At 28.7% G+C, this 24,407-nt stretch overlaps 2 protein-coding genes across 2 annotated transcripts; both read left to right on the top strand.

Moving 5' to 3' along the window:
• Window positions 1-7,859: 7,859 nt before the first annotated feature.
• LOC130932748 (histidine kinase 5-like) lies at window positions 7,860-14,446 on the top strand. Its single transcript, XM_057862157.1, has 13 exons — window positions 7,860-8,013; window positions 8,777-9,651; window positions 10,215-10,271; window positions 10,443-10,670; window positions 10,764-10,857; window positions 10,952-11,158; window positions 11,353-11,483; window positions 11,584-11,633; window positions 11,775-12,118; window positions 12,194-12,297; window positions 12,371-13,123; window positions 13,361-13,528; window positions 13,956-14,446. The coding sequence occupies exons 2-13, from the start codon at window positions 8,929-8,931 to the stop codon at window positions 14,076-14,078; spliced, it is 2,982 nt and encodes a 993-aa protein (XP_057718140.1). The 5' UTR covers window positions 7,860-8,013; window positions 8,777-8,928; the 3' UTR covers window positions 14,079-14,446.
• A 3,039-nt stretch (window positions 14,447-17,485) lies between these two features.
• On the top strand, window positions 17,486-18,086 carry LOC130932464 (pre-mRNA-splicing factor cwf26-like). The gene has a single exon (XM_057861796.1). The coding sequence runs from the start codon at window positions 17,508-17,510 to the stop codon at window positions 18,084-18,086; it is 579 nt and encodes a 192-aa protein (XP_057717779.1). The 5' UTR covers window positions 17,486-17,507.
• Window positions 18,087-24,407: the final 6,321 nt, after the last annotated feature.

Here is a 24,407-nt window from a genome sequence, read left to right as displayed (position 1 = left end):
TGTTTCAAAACTATTCCTAAATATTTTCAATTTTGTTCCCAATATTTCAGATAGAGTTAACATCTAGAGGTAATTTTGATACAAATTGAAAATGTTAGAGACAAATTGAATACAATTAAACGTTAGGGATATTTTTAAAGAAAATCACAAATATTAGGGATAAAAATTATACTTTATTTTAATAAAATGTATTTTAAAATTACAAAAATGAGAGAATGTGGATTTAATCTCTATCAATTTTATTATGTATGTATAATAATTTTTAATTACATATTATAAAATAGCGTTTGGAAGAGAAATTAAGACTGAAAGACTGAGAGTGAGAGACGGAGACTGAAATAAGTCTCAATATTGTATTTGATATAAAGTATATAAAACTGAATTGTGACTCAATCTCCAATTTAGTTTGAGATAAAAACAAAAACTAAAATGTCCTTATTAATTAAAAAAAAATAAAAAATCCTATACCCACCCACCTACCCCTTTTTCCTTCCCCTTCTATCTCTCTGCCATTACTCTCATTTATTCTGCCGTTATCGTCCTCTCTCTGCCATTAATTACTCTCATTTATTCTGCCGTCACCGTCGCTGATCTTGTACTTGGGGTCGAATCCATTGCGCTTCTGTTCTTTGTGCTCGCCGTGCCGCCTCTATTCCCTATGCTCGCTGATGGACTGTTGTACCATCTTTATTTTCTGTGTTCGTCACGCCGTCTCTATATCTCACTATTTTTTTCTTTTCTATTCTGAGATTGTTATTTTTTTTATGAGATGGTTCTTATTTTTTGTATTATTGTTGTTATTGTTGAGTTTGATTTATGAAATTATTGTTGTTGATGTTGAATCTGATTTATGAAATTGTTATTGTTGTTGAATTTGATTGATGGGATTGTTGTTATTGTTGTCGACACTGTTGTTGTTGGTAGCAGAGATGTGGTGGTGGAGTGAGAGGTAGAGAAGAAGTTGGGGTGAAAGATAAACTTGAAATATGAAATTTTAAATGAGGGTATTTGATGAAAACAAGTTATTAAAATTTCAATCTCTATCACCGAAATTTCAATCTCTTGTGTATTTATTTTCTAGAGATACTGAAGAGATTGAAATTTTAGAAACGGAGCCATCAAACACAATACTAAATCATAGTCTCCTAGTCTCAGTTCCAATCTTCACTATCAAACACAGCCTAATATATTAGGAATACAGATTGCGTTAAGTCTAAATTCGCATTCAACTTAACCAATAACTCAATCTACTCTCAATTTGACTTGCTATAAATTGAGTTGTCAATCCTACTTAAATAGATTGGATCGAATTAAATACTCGACCACCGATAAAATTAGTATTATCAGCCCTATAAGTAATTGAAAACAAGTTACTTTCAGTTATAGAGTTTTATAATAGCCGAATGAATTTACCTAATGTCATCAATATTCATAGCTGTGAATCTTGAGATTCTTGCTTGCTTTATTTTTTCAAAAAAAATTTACCTATTAATAATAATTTACTGAAAAGGTTCTATAGATTTTGAATTTTTGGTGCATCTTGAATTTTTTTAATTTTATTTATTTTTTTTTTTGAGATTTTGTTTGTGATTGAAACTAATGATTAATAGATGTATAATTTTTAAAAAAATTATAAAATAAGATTTTTTTAATAATTTTTATAAATTATAAAACAAATATATCATAATTAATTAGTTAAATGATCAAAATTTAAGTTAAATTAAGAATTAATTATAATAAATAATTTATTTTATTCCATAATTATTAGACATATTCATATCATAAAGAATAATTTATCTTTTATTTTTAAAAAAATTGGATAGAATTTTATAATATTAAAATAATGTATGTTATCGTCAATTGCATGTCTGTTTTAGGAAAGGAAGCATTGCGTTGCAACTTGGCTTATGGGATGCTAATCATTCTATCCAGAATGGATGGTCGAATGTTATATTAACTGGCATTTCTATTTTAGTATTTATTAAAGAGGGATAAGAAACAGAAAACAACGTAACACATACATACATACATACATCAAAATACGTAGAAAACATCAAACTAATTCTCACATTGTCTGCATGAATGATTGAACTATGCTAACCGGCATATATTAGCAAACTATACATACATATAATATGATGTACTGACCACAATATGTGTATATATCATGGTTCTAAAAACCGAACTAGACCGACCAATTTAACCGGATTAATTGAAAATCGATCACGTAATCGATTCGAGTAAGGTCAAAAATTACAAACAAAAAACCGGTAAAAAACCGGTCGAATCGGCGGTTAACCGCAAACCGGTCAAATCGTCTAATTTTTTAACAGATTTTTGGTTTAAAGGTAAAATCCTTAAACGGCGTCGTTTTGTCTAATTTTTTTTTTTAAAAAAAAGAAAGGCTAAACGTCTAAACAATGAAGCCCTAATCAATCTTCAATTCTTCACAACCATAATCTTCACTCTTCAGTAACACCCAGAAGCCAGAAGAGGAATCACGACGTCGCCACCACCATCAATCGAGCAGCCCATCGCCGTTGCCACCGCATCCCGCAGCCACAGCAACGACGGTGTTGACCAACGCAACCACCACCGCCTCCTCTTTCGTCGTCGCCGAGCTCGCCTCCTCTTTCGTCGCCGTTACTCGCCGCCAGTAAGTAATACTCATTACTCTGTTATTCACTTATTCGGTTATTCCTCTTCTCTGCCTTCTAATTTCATGTGCTTGATTTTCTGATTTATTTGTTTGCGATTTTGATTTGCTTGTTTGCTGCCTTATGATTTTGAAGAATTATTTATTTGTTCATGGTTTTTGATTTTCTGAATTATGTGTTTGCGATTTTGATTTGCTTCTGCCCCCCAGCTCTCATCACTGCCACAGAGAGAAGCTGAATCTCTCTGCCCTGCATCGTTTTGCTGCTCGCGCCGCCGCGAGCTTAGCCGGCCACCACCAACTCTGGGCAACACTACTTCTGCTCTTCTTCCCCTTTCCATTTTCCAGTCTGTCTCTGCTACATTCCAGGTCCCCTGCCTCATCCCTGCTTCCTGCTCTGTTTCTTTACTTTCTTTTATTAATTCTGCTGTTAATTTTAGTTAGATTGCTGATTAATTCTGTTTGTTAGGATAGATAGATATATATGCTGTTAGGTAGCTAGGTTGTGGTTAGAGGATTCTAGGCCTGATAATTATTCCGTTCTTGATTATCCAACATGGCTTAATACTGCTTGTTTGCTAAATGATGTTGGTGTGATCATTGCTGTGCTGTTTCTGTTTCATGTGACCTGATTCTACCTGCTGTCATGCTAAACTGTACTTGTAAAATTAAGTTTGATGCTGCCTCTGTACATGCAATCCATGCTTTTCTCATGTTAATTGCAATTTTTAGATTCATGTGCTTATATTTTGCTGCTATTTGCTGTCCAAATTTCTAAAAATTACTCTGTTTTTTAAACTTGTTACTTAAGAGTTGAACGTGACACTTTTCAAATTTTTAGTATCACTATATTTCTCTTCCTTAATGATCTATGAAGTTGTTTAGTTATAAACTTTGATGTTTAAAGTTGTTTGTGAACCTCTAATATTAAGTTATGGATAATTTATTATGTAAAATTTTAAATTTTATTAAGTTAGAAATTATTGAATTTATATATTTAAAATTATTTTTAAATTTTTTAATAATTTTATTTAATATTTAATTAAACCGATTGAATTTTGGTTAAATCCTAGTCAAACCAATAAACCATTAAACTAGTGACTTTACCAGTTTATTGACCGATCCGATTCTCACAACCTTAGTATATATTAGTAAAAGAAATCTACTTTTAATCGTTATATATGAATAAGATGATTTTGGTTGTCTAACTCCTCACATAGCAAAAATAATTGTTTACAATGTAACGATATATAATTTGATATATCTATGTAAAATTTGTTGTATTAATAAATACTAATAATATATACAAATTGATCCCTCAAAAAGAAAAAAAAAATGAAAGATGTTTGACAAAAGTCAACAAGCCACGTGGCAGTTGTTGAGTTGACGTAGTTACTAGTGCAAATTAAATTAGGAGCCTATCACATGCAAATGGCTAATCTGACAGAGTTTAAGGAGCAGACACAACAAAGGAGAGAGAATATGGCTTAGTTGTTCATATTCATAAACAAACAGGAGGTATATCACAATGTGTTTTAGTGCTTATTATATCCTACACAAACCAATTTAATTTCATTTCATTTAATTTATAACACACTACCCATGTCTCTCCAACTAATAGGACGTGATTTTATTATTATTGTGGGGTTACTTGTGTTTTATATGTGTCTCTTTATAATTAGTTTAAGTCTATTGCTTTATGGAACAAATTATTTTACTATTCTCAATTAACAAGTTTGATATTACTTGATTAATAAATCACTTATATATGCGGACGGCATTAACACGTTGTTTAATGCTATCTTAAGATTTCTGTTATAGTAATTAAGTAGATGAAAATTAAAGTCATTAATTTTTATTTATTTCCCTATGAAGCATTTTGCATGAAGTAGAGTACTTTTGAAAAAAAAAAAAAACTTACTAGTCATTTACTAATTAATGACATGATGCCAATCACGGGTTTATTTTAACAATTTTTTTAATATAGGGTTTATTAAACTTCGAAACAATCAATCATTGACGTGTTAGATTTGTTTAACCAATCAAAAGCAACTTATAAAACCAAACACATGCATATATCATATTAACGCACAAAAATCTATTTGTGGCTGAAACCGATCATTAAAAATAATCACTATATTTATAAATATATGTATATATATAGTTTAATTTATTTTTAATATATATTATATTTTTTAATATATATTTTATTTTAATAATTAATTTTAATAGTTAATTTTAATATATTTAATATAATTGATTAACATATATAAAAAAATAGTCAAATTAAAAACTAGAATAAAATAATAATTAGGTTTCAAAAATTTTAATTTTGAATTAATTAATTTTAAAAAAATAATTTGGTTTTTAAAATAGCAAATAATAAATATATGATATATTTTTATTAATTTATTATGTAAAATTTACAGGTGATATTTATACGTACCGTTAATTATTGTGTTTTGTTTATTTTAAAAAGATCGTTATATAAATAATTATTTTTGAAGCAAAATTTTGCTTGTTTTAGTAAAATTTATGATAAATATAAATAGTTGATAAAAATTATATATAAACTCAGATAATAAATATATTTTATTGTTTAAATTTACATCGTGTCTATATTCATATAGAACACTGTAAATAAAAAAATATATAAATAATTTTATTTATTTTGTACTATCTATTAATAGACGATAGAACAAACATATTTATTATTTATTATTATAAAAAACTTAATTAATATTTTTTTTATAAAAATTAATTAATTTAAAGTCAAAATTTTAAAAATATAATTATCACTGTACTCTGTAAACTACCATGATAAGCATTAACTTCAGAACTCAATTAATCTAAAACGGGTGATCAGAGATAATCTTATTTATATAATTAAGAATCTGTGCAACCGCCCTATTGAGTCTCAAATACATGCATCGCATCACAAAGTAAAATAGTAAACTATGCATTTAAGCATAGATCCATCATGTGACTTGTTTTCTCTATAATGATAATAATAAAAATAAGTTTAATTAAATTTCACTCGCGACAAATGGCGCGTGAGTGCACGCTCTCAGCCACCACATCCCGCGTACGTCACCTTGGAAATGGCGGGGAACATCAATGGCTTCCTTCGGATTTAAAAAATCCATCTCCCCACTAATAAAAAATTAAATAAAAGATAAACCACAAAAAATACACTTGAGTAATTTTGTCGTTGATAAAAATATATTTAAATATTATTATTGATAAAAATATATTTAAATAAATAAAAAATACAATAAAAAAACCTAATATTAAATATATATTCTTAAAAAATATTTTAAAAATTGAATTTTGATGTAATTTTTTATAAATATAATTAAAAAAGAGATATTTTTATTCTTAAAATTTGATCATTTTTTAATAAGTATATATTTTTTTTTGTAATTTTTTGTCAATAATCAATAATTCTTTTAAAAAATAAAAATATAGATAAATTTTTTATCCAATTTTTTGTGTGTATTTTTTAAATAGTTATCTAAATATTCTTATAAAATTCTGGATCAAATGTTAAACAGTTTGTTAAATACAAAAGTTGTTCGCCCCTTACAAAAAAATAATATTATTTTCGGGTATTTTTGTCGCATTTTTACATTATTTAAAAGTATTTTTGTCAATAACAAAATTTAAATGCATTTCTATTGACGACAAAATTATTCGAGTGTATTTTTGGTAATTTATCCATAAATATAAATAAAAATAAAATGAATTCATTTTTTGTCTTTTTCTCTAACTGAACTTTCAATTGTTAATGTTTTTCAAATAAATAGTAAGAGACATAATAAAATAAGATAACTTTTAAATATTCTTAAAATATTAGTATTCAAGTAATTTTAATTACTAATGTTTTAGTTAATATATTATATATTTTTTAATTAAAATTAACGATTAAAATTATTAAAATATTAATATTTTAAAAGCATTTAACTTTTTTTCAATAATATATATGTGATTGTTTGATTCAAATATTTATTATTATTGTGCAATATGCTACTACTATACATGTATGTCTATATATAAATATTGGCTTATTATTATTAATAAGTTTTTCATATATAAGATTCAAGTGGGTTCGTTGCCTTATTTTAATTTTCCACTAAATTGATTTGATTAGAGTGACGTTTATTCATGCATGTAGACTTCAATTAGTTTTTAGTCTTTTCTTGTCTTAGCTTCCACCACGTTTAATTAATATAGTATTCGATCTTTATCTAATTATATTTTGCTTACTTGTTTAATATGTTTTTTACAAGTGTCCTCTCTTATTCATGGAGACTTCCTGCATCAACATTCAACCACCTAAAGTGAAAATTTTCTATGCTCCATATATTCTTCTATATATATAATATGCAATATCACATCTTCTTTCTTTCGTTTTTTTTAAATATCTTTTATATACTTGGTGGTGTAAAGTATTAGAAAAACATAATATGTTCTATGTAGCTCGTGTATGTACGGACATATAATTATGCAGTGTAATATTAACAAAAATAATTATTTTTAATTTATTATTTAAATTATCATCTATACATATAAAATATGATTGAATAATAATAATAATAATATATCAATATATCAAATTAATTCTTTTAAAAAAATGGTAAAATGTTGATTTTTGGTTTTGATTTCTAAAAAAAAAATTGTATATTTTAATTTTTAAACTTCGTTGTTTATTTAATTTGTTCCTTTAAATGTGATTAAAATATTTTATAGAAAGGTATTATTCTATGGGAAAAAAATTATTTAAGAAAAAAAATGATTTTCTAATAATATAGCTTTTGGTTTCATGTGGTGCATGCAACAATGATAAAAGAAAAAAGAGCTCTGAAACTGTGAAGGGTAACATTGCTGCCTCATAATATGACACAGCAAAGACAACTAAGAAGAAAAAAAAAGAATAGTATATTGCCAAAGAACCATTTCTATTTTATCATATTTGACCTCCTTAATGCACATGGCTGCTTGGATTTCTGTTCTCTTACATTTTTGTTTGGAATTTTTTCATTTTAAAGATTTTTTTAAGAAAAAATTATATTTTTCTTTTACCCTTTGAAGTTTACAATCACATGGTGTCCTTCCTGAATCTTTTCTTTTCTTTTCATTTTTTTAAAATTATTTCTTTCTCTTCTCTCTGTCTCTCTCTCTCTTTCTCTCTCTTTCTGTTCTCTTTCATTGAATGGTTTTGACTCCATAGTTGAAGAGATTCCTCAGATCTACAGGGAAAGCTTTTTGGACATTGTCAACTTCAGTTTTTCATATGTTTCTGATGATCCTTTCTTTGGTGACATGCTAAATGGTTTTAATTCAGTTAATGCAGTAAGGTTAGAACTCTCTTAATTCATGTCATTGTAATGATGGTTTTGTTTTTTTTATCACTAATTATAGGATTGGTTTCAAGGAACCCAATTTTCAATTCTTATATCATTTTTCAATTTTCCTTTTTTTTTAAAAAAAAATTTGATTTCATTTGTTGGTCATAATGATCTTATTTGTTTCATCCTTCATGTTTGTAATTGAGACCATTCATCATTTATTAGCTTTGATTTGCAATTGTAAGTGTTTATTGAAATTTGAGTGTTATTTTGTTATGTTTTTCTTCTCTTCCTTTCTTCTTCTTGTGAATGTTCACGTCCACTTCAACTTTTGATCAAAATGTTCAAGTTTCTTCCCCTCTTTTGTTTTTGTTTTTATTTTTTATTTTCTTAATTCTTTATATTAAAAAAATCTTATATAGTTTCATGCCCACCACTCATAATTTTCTTCTACTGTTTGTCTTTTGATCATGGTGCAGCACATGAATTTTGCCATTTGTTAGATTAAAATCTAACCAGTAACCACTAATTGTCGTCTCATATGATGACTTTTTCCCCTTATTCTTCTTTAGTTGGTGACTTTTGTCTAAAGTTCTTGATCTTGACTACTTTCAATGTTCCACTTCTTTTTTTTTTTTTTTGAGTTTAATTTCAGTTCTACTTTCTGTCTTGGAAACTGAGTTCTATTATTATATATATGCATTCCAATTTTCAAGTTTAATGCTGAAAACTTATGTGTAACCTTTTTTATTTATTTATTTTTTATTACCAGATTATTGCTGCTAGCAAAAATCAGTGTTCTGGAATTTGGACTTTGATTATGAATCTGATGGTTGAAGTTGAAATTGAAATTGAAATCACAAGTTGTGAATTGTAGGGTGAAATAAAGAAAGAAAATTGGATGCAATTATTGTGGTTGCAATCATGGGTTGTGAGATGGAATTGGAGAGTGAATGTATTGAGGACATGGAAGTTGAAGTCCTGCCTTCAATGTGGCCGGAAGATATCGGAACAGACGCAGGAAAGCAGTTCAATATAGAGAAGCCTGGCAGAGATCAAGACATGTTGGAAGATGTTACAATCATGGAGGAACCAACCATAGCTGATTTCCAGCGATTAATGGAGCTAACTAACTATACAGATAGAGGTTCTTCACAATTAGCCTACTTAATGAAACATTGGGAGTATAAGCAGGCCAACGCCGTTCGCCTTCTTAGAGAAGAACTCGACAACTTGAGCAGGCAAAGGCAGGAAGTTGAGCAAAGGAGGCTGGAGATATTGCAAGAGAATCGGTTTGAGGAAGACTATGGAGATGATAAGAGGCCAGTTTCTATATTGGATGAAGTTTATTACACTTGGCAGGATCTGCCAAGCCGGAAAAGTGATGTTGTTGTGCAGAACAAGAGGATTGAGATTGATGCAGAGTATGATACTGTTGTATACTGGAAGCAGCGCGCGCTGCAGCTGGAAAAACAGTTGGAGGCGAGTATGCAGCGCGAGCAGACGCTTATGGATAAGTTGCAAGAAAGCATTAAGACTATTGAGAGGCAGTCCTCGCCGGTTGAAGAGTTGTCGCAGATTCTGAAGAGAGCTGATAATTTCTTGCATTTTATACTTCAAAATGCACCTGTTGTCATTGGTCACCAGGTACAATTCAGTGAGTAATTTTGGTTCTTATATTTTAAGAATTCTGGAATTTGATATCAAAATTAGTCTAAAACTTATAAAGTTGGAGCCAGCAAGCATTTTAATATACCAATTTTGTTAATCTGACAGTTGTTGTTTTCTTGAATATGAAAGAAAATTATGCATTTATGTAGTAGTATTAATAATGCAATATGTTTCAGCAAAACTTCATAGAAGTGGTAGTAAACTATATCACAAATCACATGCATATTTTATGAAGTTCTTTAACCTTCTTAGTTCTAATATTAATTCGCCGTATGCTATGCTGCATAGAATAAGTGATGTGTGCAACCAAATTCTTCTTTTATATTTGTATTAATTATGATGGGGCGATCAAATTGGTGCAGAAAACATGAATAAATATAGAAACTTGTTACAAAATTCAGAATTAGTATCAAATTACTTGTTTGCTTGTTTCAATTTGTGCATCATTAATTTCATTATGAATGTTAAATAGTTATTTGCAATTATGAGTGATCTCTTAGTCTGGAGAATTCTGATTCTCTGATGTATTTTTCTTGCAGGACAAAGAGTTGCGCTATCGCTTTATCTATAATCACTATCCAAGATTGCAAGAGGAGGTAAAGATTGCTGTTGAAGCTGAATTTCGCCTGTTCAAATCATTTATGTTGCATTAAATAGTTTTTACCATAATCTGTTGAATCCTCTTTACTCTTCATAACTTAGTTTACTTCTTTTGCTAACAGAGTTTAACTATGCCTTAAATGTCTCATTATGTTTTGCTTTATCAGGACATCATAGGAAAAACAGATGTCGAAATTTTCACAGGTTCCGGTGTGAAAGAATCTCAAGATTTTAAAAGGGAAGTTATGGAGAAAGGATTACCTGCAAAAAAGGAAATCACATTCGAGACAGATCTATTCGGGTCAAAAACATTCTTGATATATGTAGAACCTGTGTTTAGCAAGGCAGGTGAAACAATAGGAATAAATTACATGGGAATGGAAATAACAGATCAGGTAAATTGTTAAAAATTTTGGTTTTAAATTGTTACTTCAATTCTTGTATTTTGGATATGTTATTTACATTGGATTCTTCACAAAACTATTTAGGTGAGAAAAAGAGAAAGGATGGCGAAGCTTCGTGAAGAGATTGCGGTTCAGAAAGCAAAGGAGACTGAACTGAATAAAACCATTCATATTACAGGTTTGAGTTTTGATAAACTTGTTTCTGGATTCTTCTTTGTTTTAATTTGCTTCGGATGCAAGAAAGGTTAATTTTATTCCTTCCCTTTTAACAGAGGAGACTATGAGAGCAAAACAAATGCTAGCAACAATGTCTCATGAGATAAGATCACCGTTGTCCGGAGTTGTGAGCATGGCTGAGATTCTTTCTACGACAAAACTTGATCGCGAGCAGAGACAACTCTTGGATGTCATGATATCTTCAGGAGATTTGGTTCTTCAACTCATAAATGACATTCTTGATCTTTCCAAGGTTGAGTCAGGTTAGAATCTTAATCCTTTCGCGCCTTTCCTTGTCATCAAAGGTATCTATCTGCACATGAAAGTTGTATAAAGACTAATTTAGATTATTCAAATATTTGTACTGAATTCATAAAATAATCAGAATATTAATTGTATATGGAGCGGATCATTTGAATCCGTTTCGTGTGCATAAAGTCGCTTGTTCTCTGCGCAGGAGCTATGAAATTGGAAGCCACGAAATTCCGGCCAAGAGAGGTAGTAAAGCATGTACTTCAAACAGCAGCAGCATCATTGCAGAAAATGCTAACCTTAGAAGGGAATGTGGCAGATGACATACCTATTGAGGTAAGAACATTATGCAACATTTTCTGCCAAACTTTTGCATTGTTTGATATTGAAATGATTAACTAAAAAGATTCACAGAATGGTTCATGCATAATTTCAGGTCATTGGAGATGTGTTAAGAATTCGTCAGATTCTCACAAATTTAGTCAGGTATAAACCCTAAAAAATATGCTAATGTTGCAACTTGCTCCATATATAAAATAATTTTAGAGTATGATTGAAGTTATAAATTCAATAAGAAATGTATTTCTTTTAGTTTACATTTTGATGCTTTATATTATATGATTGCAGCAATGCTGTGAAGTTTACACATGAAGGCAAAGTTGGAATAAACCTTTATGTTGTGACAGAGCCACCATTTGCGAAAACAGAAGAATGCAATCAAAAGATGAACTCAGAACAATCAACAACTTGTTCAAATGGAGTGAAGGATCATAGATATCCATCAACACTAGCTAAGAGTGGCAGTGATCAAAATCATCATGGCAGTGATCACGCGTTTAACAACGAATTTCGATCTTCAGTTAAGAGTGATTACTCAATGAATGGTGGTGACACTGAGGAGGAAAATCACTCAACTGAAACAACAGTGTGGATTCGTTGCGATGTGTATGACACAGGAATTGGAATACCAGGTAGCTATGATTCAAACAAGATTGACCTATTTTTACAGACAAGTATTTAATATCTTGAATGTCATAATGTGACAGAAAAGGCCATACCTACTTTATTCAAAAGATACATGCAAGTGAGTGCAGATCACGCTCGAAAGTATGGAGGCACAGGACTCGGATTAGCAATCTGCAAACAACTGGTATACAAGTTTATAAGATTTAGGGTTTAGAATTCAAGAAGCAAATTTGAATCGCTAAAATGAAATGTTTCAGGTTGAGTTAATGGGAGGTCGTCTAACAGTATCAAGCAAAGAACACGTTGGATCTACCTTCACATTCATACTTCCGTACAAAGTTTCAATAGCTTCTGATGAAAACTCCGACGACACCGACGAACTCTCCGATGTGGACAACAATGACGCCGTTTCCGACGATTTAACGGAAGGCTTCTTCCAATTCCAACCCCGCACTTTAGGATCTCTCTTCTCTTCCAATGGATCCACAAGACGAACCTCGCACAAGTTCAACGGATTTCCGCCCAATCCTTTCTCATTGCCATCTCCAAACGCCATCGCTTCCAAAGCGATAACGAATTCCGTTGAAGATTCATCTTCCGTTGTTGTTGATGCTTCGGATCTGACAGAATCAACGAGTTCATCGACGACCGAAGAAAAAGATCACCGTGAACATTCAGCCAAATCGCGGCACGAGCCTTCGTCACATAGTAACGGTTGTGATGATTCTTCGAAACAAATGAATGAATCAAGAAAGTCATCGTGTGAGGGTTTGATGAAGAAGGAAGATGCGAATTCGCAATGTGTTACTAGCAGCAGTGCATCGCCGACGGAAGAGACTAAAGATTGTTCTAAATTGAAGCCTAAGATTCTTCTTGTTGAAGATAACAAGATCAATGTGATGGTGACACAGTCAATGATGAAGAGGTTAGGGTATAGCATGGATGTTGTTAACAATGGAGTGGAAGCCGTTCGTGCCGTTCAGCGTCACACTTATGACATCATTCTCATGGTAATTTTCTTGAAGTTGATAGATAACAGTTTGAATTTTGATGCATAGTAAGTATAAAGCAGTTTTATGGTGACTAAGTGTTATGGTTGGAGTTCATACTTTGCTTATGGGTTATCTCACAAGTATGATTGCTGGAAATAATGCTGCTTATTAATTTGTATGTTCATAATTTTAGGTCAATTTCTGCATAGAAATTTTTAGCTTCTGCTAATAGTTTGGAACTTTGCGCTTTCACAGGACGTTTTCATGCCAGTTATGAACGGTCTTCAGACGACGAAACTGATTCGATCTTATGAGGAAACTGGAAACTGGGATGCTGCAAAAAATTCTGGAATTGAACAAATACAACAAATTTCAGATTATGAATGTTGTGTACCACCTAGAAAGCGGATCCACATTATTGCGGTGAGTAATTAGACGAATTTGATATATTCGTACTCAATCTATTTGGACAAATTTGTAGCAGATATAATGAGTTATGAACATATTGAATTTCGAAATTGATAAATATTATGGAGTGAAAGGAGTAATCTAAAATATTAGACTGAATTAAAAGGAATAGGTGATTAACTAGCACTATAGACTAAGTTACCAATTAAGAACTTCTAAAGAATATAAGAACTTAAGTGAAAAGCATACTGAATTGAACTACAGGAACAGCAGATTAACTGAACTTTCAAACTCATGTTAATTGGTTGATATAAATTTGCAAGGTCAAAAAGTTTAAGAAGTGATTTTAGTATTGAAATGACTTGCATCTTCCATGAGCAAAATCTTATTTGTTATAAATGACTAAATGAGCCTTTATTAATTTATCTTATTATTGATGCAGATGACAGCAAACACAGTAACAGAGAGTGCAGAGGAATGTTATGCAAATGGTATGGACTCATTTGTGTCAAAACCTGTGACCTTCCAAAAATTGAAAGAATGTCTTGAACAGTACCTAAGGTGATGAAATCCATGTAAATTTTCTACTTGTGTATAAAAAAGAAAAGATAAAAGAATAAGCCTAGGAAAGTTTTGTAAGGTAATGCATCATGTTCTTCTCCTCTCCACCGGTGTCTACATTAATTTGTATAGATCTACAATATTCTTCTGGTCTTCCTTTTTTTTTTTTTTTCATTTTTGTTAGTTTAACAAACCACAAAAAAAATGTAGTTCTGAAAAGTGTGCAGGAAATTAACTATGCAAAATAGCTCTTAGCTATAGGATTAGGAGTAATTGGATACTTGATGTAAAAGGTACAGAACCATTTGGTAGTAGATTATGTGCATGCAACTCTAGTACTACAAAAGGAACATTTAAAAATGGAAATTATACTAGTCACCAGTGATCTCTTCAAAAGGTAAGTGCTACATTTACATGGAAACTTTATATAGTTAAATTCGTCCATAAAAAATTATTTATTATTCAAATTGATTTTTAAAAGAATAAATTAGTTATTTTAGTCTTCAAAAGATAACACATAAGTCAAATTGATCTTTTTATTAATTACATAATGATATGTCATATTAAGTACTATTTGACACGATAACATGGTAGGTTAATGCCACGTATCACAAGATAATTGGTTATGTATCACGTCAGTAACATGTGTCATGTCATGTATCATCTGGCATGTCATAAATTTATTTAAAGTAAAATTAGTCTTTAAAAGTATACATATAAATTATTTTCATCTCTAAAATTTTAAAAATTAATCAAATTAATCTTTATATAAATCTTTCTTATTTTTAATATAAAATTTTAATATTTTTTAATACTACTAATTTTAATATAATTTTTTAAATCTTAATAAACAATTTTTTTTACATAAAATAATAAAAATAATTAAATTATTACAAAATTATTTTGTTATTTGTATTTTAACATTTTACATTTTCAAATTCTTTTTTTTAGTAATTTTATCAAACTATCATTAATTATATACTTAAAATTTTAATTTTTTGAATCTCACTAAATAAATATAGTAATTATTTTTAAAATTTTAATTATTTCTATTATTTTATGTAAAAAAATTTATTTATTAAGGTCTAAAAAATCATATTAAAATCAGTAGTATTAAAAATATTAACGATTTAATATTATAAAGAAAAAATAAGAGAAATTTATATAATGTAAGGACTAATTTGATCAATTTTTAAAATTTTAAGAATGAGAATGATTTATGTGTATACTTTTAGAATTAATTTGACTCTAAATAAATTCATGATATGTAAGATGACATGTGGTATAACACGTGTTATTATGTGACATATCAATTAATCATCTTATAATAGGTGACATTAATTATCATGTCATCATCATGACATCATGTCATGTGACATTTAACGTGATGCGTTATTATTTAACTGATGAAATGATTAATTTGACTTATGCTTTATCTTTCGAAAACTAATATGACTAATTTAATTTCTTAAAAACTAATTTAAAAAATGAGTAATTTTTTAGAGATAACTGCAAAATTAGTATTATATTTTATAAAACATGAGTGTATTGATTGTTATATAATTTTACAAATAGATAGAGATGAAATGAAATATCACCTAATCTCACAACTCACAAGTCAATTTAGTTCGGGTTTAAAATCTGAACAAAGTACATGTGTTTTGAACATCCATTATTTATATTGGTGTAAATATTTTTGTGGCTTGAATTTACAACTTGAACTATGATGATGAACCAGATGTAAGAAATGAAACAAGGTTACACCGTGCAATTCATTATGAAACGTACAAATTAAAAAAGAGAATTATTTTAAGTTTCTCAAAGACAATTGTACTTTATGTCATATAGGTGAATACTTGCTAATCTGTGATTTCTGGATATTCATAAAAGAGTGGACTAGTTATAAAAAATAATTGAACTAAAAAATAACAAAAATTCACAATAACTTAAATACACACCCATTGATAGTTTAATACTCTCTTTTTCATCAAAAGAAATTTGAACCTATATGGCACTCTTAGGAGGCAAATATATTTGCCATTGGGACAAGCCTCAGCCACTTTATAGTAACTTAAATCGTTACCATTAGTACTAGGCCCAAAATGCATAACATAAGCTTTTTGGCAGTCCATGATGCAACATTTCTTATAGCATTCTTTGAACTTCTCACAACTTCGTCTAAATTTTCTACGACATTGTTTTCGACAATCTGCCAACGTTTTGAAAGGCCCTTCAATAACAATGGAATTGTCTTCATACATAGCGGCACAAATTATCACTCCAAACATCAACATTACAATTAGTGGCGGATTTATGGAGTCTAAGGTGCCATAGTTACCATAATTTTTTTTAAAAAAATAGTAGTAATATATATATAAATGGAGGTATGTCGGAGATGATAAGTGGGATAAGTTATTAGTCTGAAAAGTCACTAATAGTTACAATCGGTGTTGTTTTTAATTTTTGTTGGTTTTTGGTTTCTTTCGCTCCACTTTAATGTTGAGTTTCTTTGTTTAAAATATATATATATATATATATATATATATATATATATTAGATAAAAAAAGTATATTGCTGAAATTTATTAAGTATAATTTGTATTGGATTATTAGTAACTGTATGTAATATGTTAACAGTAGTTGTAATTAACAAGTAGTCCATTATAATTAAAATAATGCAAGCTATTATTATAGATTAACATGATTTATTTTCAAACTAAAATTTTAAGATATATGCCATAAATGATATTTTATTAATTTATTTTATATTATATCTTATTTTATTTTATATTTCATTTAGTCTTCCTCTTATAAAATTTTTTGTTGTGCCCGTGATTACAATTACGACCTTTTTCCTTGCTATATAGCTTCCTCTCTTGCAATGCAATCGCAACTTTAAGATAGATAATGTATTATATAGACTTAAAATAGTCCTTAATATTATTTGAAACGACTCCAGAACTATAATAGTAATCTCTTAGTTCATCATGTTTCCTCTTTATTCTAAGAGTTGCAAGTTACTAGTGTAAACAAAACAAAAATTCCTCCTTAGTATTAGAAAGTTTTCTTTTATTATTATTAAACTACTATTCTACCTTAACCCATAACAATAATAAAAAAATCTCAAAGAAGTCTGGTAGTCTCAAACTGTTTTTCTACCTTAACCTATCATGACAACAATAAAAAAGTCTCGTGCCCTACAAATTCAGCCTAACAAAATACATAAATTCGATTCTAATTTTAATCTTTATCTTATCTTATCTTATCTTTACTTTTATCTTTTATAAACAATGCTTTATATATATATAGTTGTACCTTCACAGTTCAATATACAATCAATCAATGCAGCACACCTGTCAGTGACAAGAAAAACAGGTTTGATTTCTAGTAAAGATATGAGAGAAGAGATTGACAAAAGGAAGAAGGATGATTTGATGAGATTTAAAATGATGGATCCTTCAATCAGTGGGTATGGTGCTGAACCAATATATCGTGATAAAGTAAAAGGAGTACGCATTTCCAAGGAAGAATACTTGAAGTCAAAACAGAAAGTAGAAGAAAAGCCAAAGGAGAAGGAAATAGAATGGGGCAAGGGCTTGGCTCCGAAGAAGAAAGCTGAGGCTAGGATGAAGGAACTAGAAACCGAGAAGGACAAGCCTTTTGCACGCAACAGGGACGATCCAGAACTTGACAACATGCTCAAGGATAGATTAAGATGGGGTGATCCTATGGCACATTTGGTAAAGAAAAAATATCCAGAGCCTGTTCTTCCAGATTTGGGAGAAGGTGAGAAGATGAAAGAATCAGGTTTTGTTGTTCCGCAAGATATTTCAGATCACAGCTGGTTGAAAAGAGGTTTAGATGCTGCACCAAATCGCTATGGGATAAGGCCGGGACGACATTGGGATGGAGTTGATCGTAGTAATGGTTTTGAGAAGGAAATGTTCAAGAGAACAAATGAGAGGCAAGTTCGGGATAGAGAAGCTTATCTTTGGTCTATCTCTGATATGTGAAAAATGATAGTGTGTGGGTTGAAGATGCAAAAGTTCAAATATCTTAGTTAAAAATTGGGTTCAAATATTCCTAGTCTTATCTGGGACATGTTTATAGGCATGAGACTTTTTCATTGTTGTCATGAATTAAGGTAAAAGAGTAATTTAATAATTATTTCAGTTGAACTTAATTACCTCTCAAAGAATTTGACAAAAACTAAAAAAACAATAATCATTTTATATTTTATGACGATGAATTGGTTCTTAGATAATACTAAATATTAACAATATAGGCTATAAATTAAAGAAGTGAAAGTTACATGTGCTTGATAAAATCATGAAAATGCAATATGAATGCATACCCTGTTTAATGGTATACATGAAGTGAAAAAAGAGTGATAATAATTTATAAAAATAAACAACTATATTTTTATACAAGATATATGTCAAAAATAAAAAATAAAAAAAATCTTATGTAGTGTAGCGATTTTATATGTGATTATTTTTCATTATATAATAAATTTAAGTCACAATTATTTTATTTATTAATATTTTCAATTAATCAATTGCACATCCTACACTTGAGTTTTGTACATTTTTAAATTAGTTTATGTATACTTATCTCTATATTTAGATTTTAAAAATGCATTTGACTTTTTAATAATACTAAAATATTAATATACTTAACATTTATATTATTATATAAAAAATTAAAAATGACTTGTATCTTTATATTTTGATAATTACATTTTGTACCTTAAATATTATTTTCTTGTAAAAAATATTAATTTTTTTATGTAACTTCCATATAAAAATAAAATTATTAAAAACTTTCTAAGCTTTTTTTATATGTTGATAAATATATATATTTTTAAATTCAATAACTATATATCATGCGTAAATTAGGTTTATACAGTAAAAATATGTAACACAAAAGAATGTATAAATTAGAGTGCAGCCCATTTATATTAAAATTTTCTAGATCCTTCCATGTGGTTCTAATTTGATAAGAAAGGTTGTTTCTAACTTTATGTCATATAAGTAAATATTTGTTAATACATGACTTCTGGATATTCATAAAAAAGTGCACTAATTATTGGTGAATTCTATTCAATTTTTTTTAAATTAAAAATTAATTATTTTTACAATATATTTAATAATTATTAAATGAAATAAATTATATTATGATTAATATTAATTCTTAATTTAACATGATAACTTAACTAATTAGTTATGATAAAAAATATTTATTATACAAGAGTTATTAGAGAAATTTCATTGTGTGAATTTTTAATTTTACAAATTACTTATTTATTAATGCTTTATCATAAAATAGTGAATTTATTTACCTTTACTGTATTTTGGAAAAAAAAAATTCATTAATCAAAATTTTTATGTCTAATTGAAGAACCCAACTTAAAAGAATAAGCAATAATGTATTGACTGAAATTAATTTAATGGCAGGGATAAAAAAATGAATTAAACTCATAAGGGTAGCAGCAATGAATGGCAAATTGGCAACATTCACCCATTCTTTCTTCTTTTTTCGTTTTCCTCTTGGAACCACTCAGTTAAAGAGTTAAAACGCCTAAAACGTTTTTTTTTTTAAATATTTTTTAATAATTAAAATTTAATATATATAATTAATTAAATCAGATTATTTTTATTAAAATTAGGTTAGATAAATTGATTTGATTAAAAAAATAATAAATTAAATATTAAATTAGTTTAAATTAATATTATTTTTCATAAAAAATAACTACAATATCCTATTATAAAAAATAACTAAAATACTTTAATTATATATATTAATTTTAAAAATCATAAATTTTAATTTTTTTTTATTTTTCTGTTGTCATAGGGTTTGGATTTAGAATTTTCATAATTAATATATATATATATATATATATAATAAAAGTATTTTAATTATTTTTTATAATAAGAATATTATAATTATTTTCAATAAAAAATAATATTAATTTAGACCAATTTAATATTTGATTTATTATTTTTTCGTTTAAATTAATTTGTCTAACCTAATTTTAATAAAAATAACATAATTTAATGGATTATATATATTAAATTTTAATTATTAAAAAATATTAAAAAAAAAAGACATTTTAGGCGTCTTTATTTGAGTGACTGAGTGACTCCCTTTCCTCTTTTAAATGTGTTTCATCTTTACTTAATTTCCTGCATTTTTTTTTTTCAAAGGCGTAGCACCCACAAAAATCACGACTTAATTCACTAGCCACGTGTGAGTTCATTTTTTGGGTTTTAGGATTTGGACTTAATAAATGAGTAGTTTGAAAAAAAAAAACTTCAAAATAATAACTCTTGTAATTTGAAAAAAAAAAGTTTATTATACATGATTATTTATAATTTATTTCATTTAATAATTATTATATATGTCATATGAAATAACTAATTTTTTATTTAAGAAATAATTGGATAAAGTTCACCTTAATTATTACATCAAATATTCTTAGAAGATAATTTAAATTAAAAAAAATAAAAATTACAATTAACTTTTTTTTATAAAAAAAATATTTCGATTCAAAAGGCCAATGATTAATTTGTTATTGATGATAAAAATTTTATTTAAAAATTTATTATTAACCAATAAATTATTACATAAGACAAAAAATTCCAACCCTTATTTAAATAGATTAATACACTTATTACTAAACTAATACAAGTTGGTTAATTCACAATAACACTAATCCTTACCATTAGTACTAGGCCAAACATAACCTCTTGCATATATTCAACTTATCATGTTGACCTGAATAGTGTTTTTGGCATCCCATGATACAACATTTCTTGTAGCATTCTTCGAACTTCTCACGACTTTGTATATATTTTGTCCGACATTGATTATGACAATCTGCGAACATTTTCAAAGGCCCCTCATCAATAACAATTGAATTATATTCATACATAGCAGAACAAATTATCACTCCAGACATCAACATTGCAATTGCGACATTGTTCCTAGCCATAGCTTCTTCTCTTAGCAATCCCAACTTTAAAATAGAGCAGGTATTACATACATTTAAAATAGTCTTTAATATTATATTATTATTTGAAGCGGCTCAAATTCATCTCTTAGTTTATGTCTCCTCCTTATTCTAAGAGTTGCAAGTTACTAATATAAGCAGAACAAAAATTCCTCCTTAATTAATTAGTATAGGAAAGTGATTTTTAGAGTAGTTTATTATATCGGTTGAACTTGATCACCTCTTGAATTCGACAAACATTAAAAAGATAATGATAGGTCATTTAATATTATACGACGATGATGAATTGGTTTTTAGAGCATCTCCAATGTTATTTTTAATTTTATTTTATTTTAAATCTTATAAGAATATTTATGAGATTATATATATATCATAAATAGTATTTTAAAGTTAAAAGTGAAAATTGTTTTTCATTATTTCATCAACACAATTATATGAGTTTGTAGCAATATTTTATTTGTTCATCAAAGTGATATCGTATTTCTAAGATGATATCAGTCAATGACGAATCCAGAAAATTTTGTCTGTGGGAGCAAAATATATATAATATAATAATAATTTGTATAATTATACTATAATATTATAAAATATGCTTACTCCTCAAATTATTTAACTAATAAATTAAAACAATAAAATAATAATATAAACAATAACAAATAATTTAAAATTCCATTCTTCTGATTTCATATTTTGAAAAAATTGAATAATCTTTTCATTGTCAATACAATCAAATATCTCTCTTTCTATATATGTGACTAAACAATCAATTAAAAATCTTCTTTTGTTAGAAGAGGTCGACGAATTGTTTTGGGATCCAACCTCCAACGATGAAGTTCTTTTGAAATATTTCTCCATTACTAATAGGATAAAATTATAAATCTAAGTTAGTTGACTAATATAAATAATTCACAATTCTAAGCAAATTAAAAAATACAATATAAAATTATATATACAAAATTAATAATCATGTGTCATTCAAATTGATTTCTAAATTCCAATAGCAACATCTAATGAACTAAACTGCACTAAAGAGAACCAACCAGTGCCTCTGTTTTCTTTTACAACCAAACTCTATCTATCCGAAAAAAAACGCAACAATTCAACAATTAAACAAATGCAGAGTCAAAGAACCATGAACAAGCTAAGGACAAAACATGGAGTCTTAGGAAGTTCATATATTGCATAATCATCATCACTATTGAATAAGGATTATTAGCTTTTTTCTGGTCACAACAATAGATCCATGAAAAGCAAAGAAAATGCATATCATTACATATATATAGTAACAAAATTGATTTCTAAATTCCAATAACAACAACTAATTAACTAAATTCTAACAGCAACAAAATTGATTTCTAAATTCCAACAACAACAATTACATCTACATAGACAAAATCACAGAACTAAACTGCAGAATCTAAGAGGCAATTAACAAAAAATAATTAACAATTATCATTCATGAATCATGAATGTCTGTACGACTGTACCAAGAGGGCAAGCGGCAAGAGTGAACTGCAAAACCCAGCAGCAGAATCAGCGGACCAAGGAGCCAGGACCCAGCGGCAGAACCAGCGGCACCCAGGACCAGGAGCTAGGATCCAACGGCAGAATCGTAGAACCAGCGGCAGAACAAGTAGCCCCCGTAGTCCCGCACCCTAAATTGCTGAAGAGTGAAGACAGAACCAGATGCCGAAGCCCGAAGGAACGGAAAGACAGAACTAGACGAGGATTGAACCTGTGAAGACCGAGGAAGAAGACAAAACCAGATGCCGAAGGAACGCTGAGGCAGAACCAGATGCGGGCATGAGGGTTGAGGCGATGCAAGGAGAAATCGACGGAGACTGGAAGCGTTAGTGGTAGAGTGGGCGAGTGGCGGCAGACGACGATAACTCTGGAGGGCTAGACTACTGTTTGCTAGAGTCTGGAAGCATTAGGGTTGGAGGCGGGAGCAGAGAATTAGAGAAACAAAATTAAAAAAAAGGGAAGAAGGAGAGAGAAGAAGGAGAAGGGTTAGGGATTTGGAGGGTGGGGTCAAAATTAATTGGATTGTGGGGGCAAATTGGATATTTCCTTAAGAATTACTCATTAATTTTTTTAATCTCACTGGGGCAGTTGCCCCCACTACCTATTGAGTATATCCGTCCCTGATACCAGTTTCATGTCATAAATTAACTCCAATATAAATTTCAATTATAAATCAATTCACTTCTTAAAAGTATCGAAAGTGATACTCTAAAAATACTCTATTAAAGATGCTCTTAAATAATACTAAATATTAAATATAGGCTACAAATTAAAGAAGTGAAAGTTACATGCTTGATAAAATCATGAAAACACAATATGAATGCATACCCTGTATATAATGGTATACATGAGGATGAGGTAAAACAAAAAAGAATGATATTATAATAATTTGGGTTAAATACGATTTTAGTTTTTAAGATATAGGTTGAAAATTTTTTTCATCCTTAACCTTTTTTTTTACATACAAAATACTCTCTAAGATTTAACTTAGTTTTAAAATTTTATTTTTTTATCTAAATTTTAAATTTTATTATCAAATTATTCCTAACTAAAAAATAATAAAATAAAAAAAGGAAAAGAAACGAATGAAGGGGAGAAGGGAAGGGAATCGACGCCGTTCTTCTTCTCCTTTTCCTACCACAGCGCCACCGCACATCTCCTTACCCCTCCTCCCTCTTCTCCTCTCCGTCGCGACAAGCTCTCTGTCTCCCTCTTTTGTCCTTCTCCAACCTAGCCGTTCATCTCTGCAAGTTTGTCCTCAGTTCTCTCACTGAACAGAGATCACTGAAGCCGGCCTCTTTTCTCCAACAAGCTGTCAGCGACGTTATCATCTTCATCAGTTTCTCTCTCACTGAAACCAAACACAGAGGACAGTCCTTGTTCCACCTCCACCAGCAGTGGCCAACCCCTACTACTACAATTTCACCTATTTTGTTTTTATTTCTTTTATTAATTATATTATTAGATTTGTTGATTTTGTTAATCAGATTATTGTTGTTGACTCTAATTCTATTCTGATTAATTTTATTATTTTTCTACTTCTGTTTTTTCTCGATTCCATTCTTTTGCTTTTAGTTGAAATTCTTAATTCCATTCTTCTGCTTCTATTTCTTTTTGATTCTATTCTTTTGCTAGTTAAAATTCTGTTTTTGATTTTTTGATATTTATTAGTTGAAATTTTATTTTTATTCTTAAAATTCTGTTGTTATTGTTGAAATTTTAGTTAAAGACAAAAAAAAATTTCGATTTATATCCCAAAAACAAAAATCATATTTAACCCTGATAATGTATAAAAATG

The sequence above is a fragment of the Arachis stenosperma genome, chromosome 6 (assembly GCF_014773155.1).
Source record: "Arachis stenosperma cultivar V10309 chromosome 6, arast.V10309.gnm1.PFL2, whole genome shotgun sequence".
Classification (NCBI taxonomy): Eukaryota; Viridiplantae; Streptophyta; class Magnoliopsida; order Fabales; family Fabaceae; genus Arachis; species Arachis stenosperma.
The sequence above is the reverse complement of the archived record's forward strand: the minus strand, read 5'-3'. Positions and strand labels throughout refer to the sequence as shown.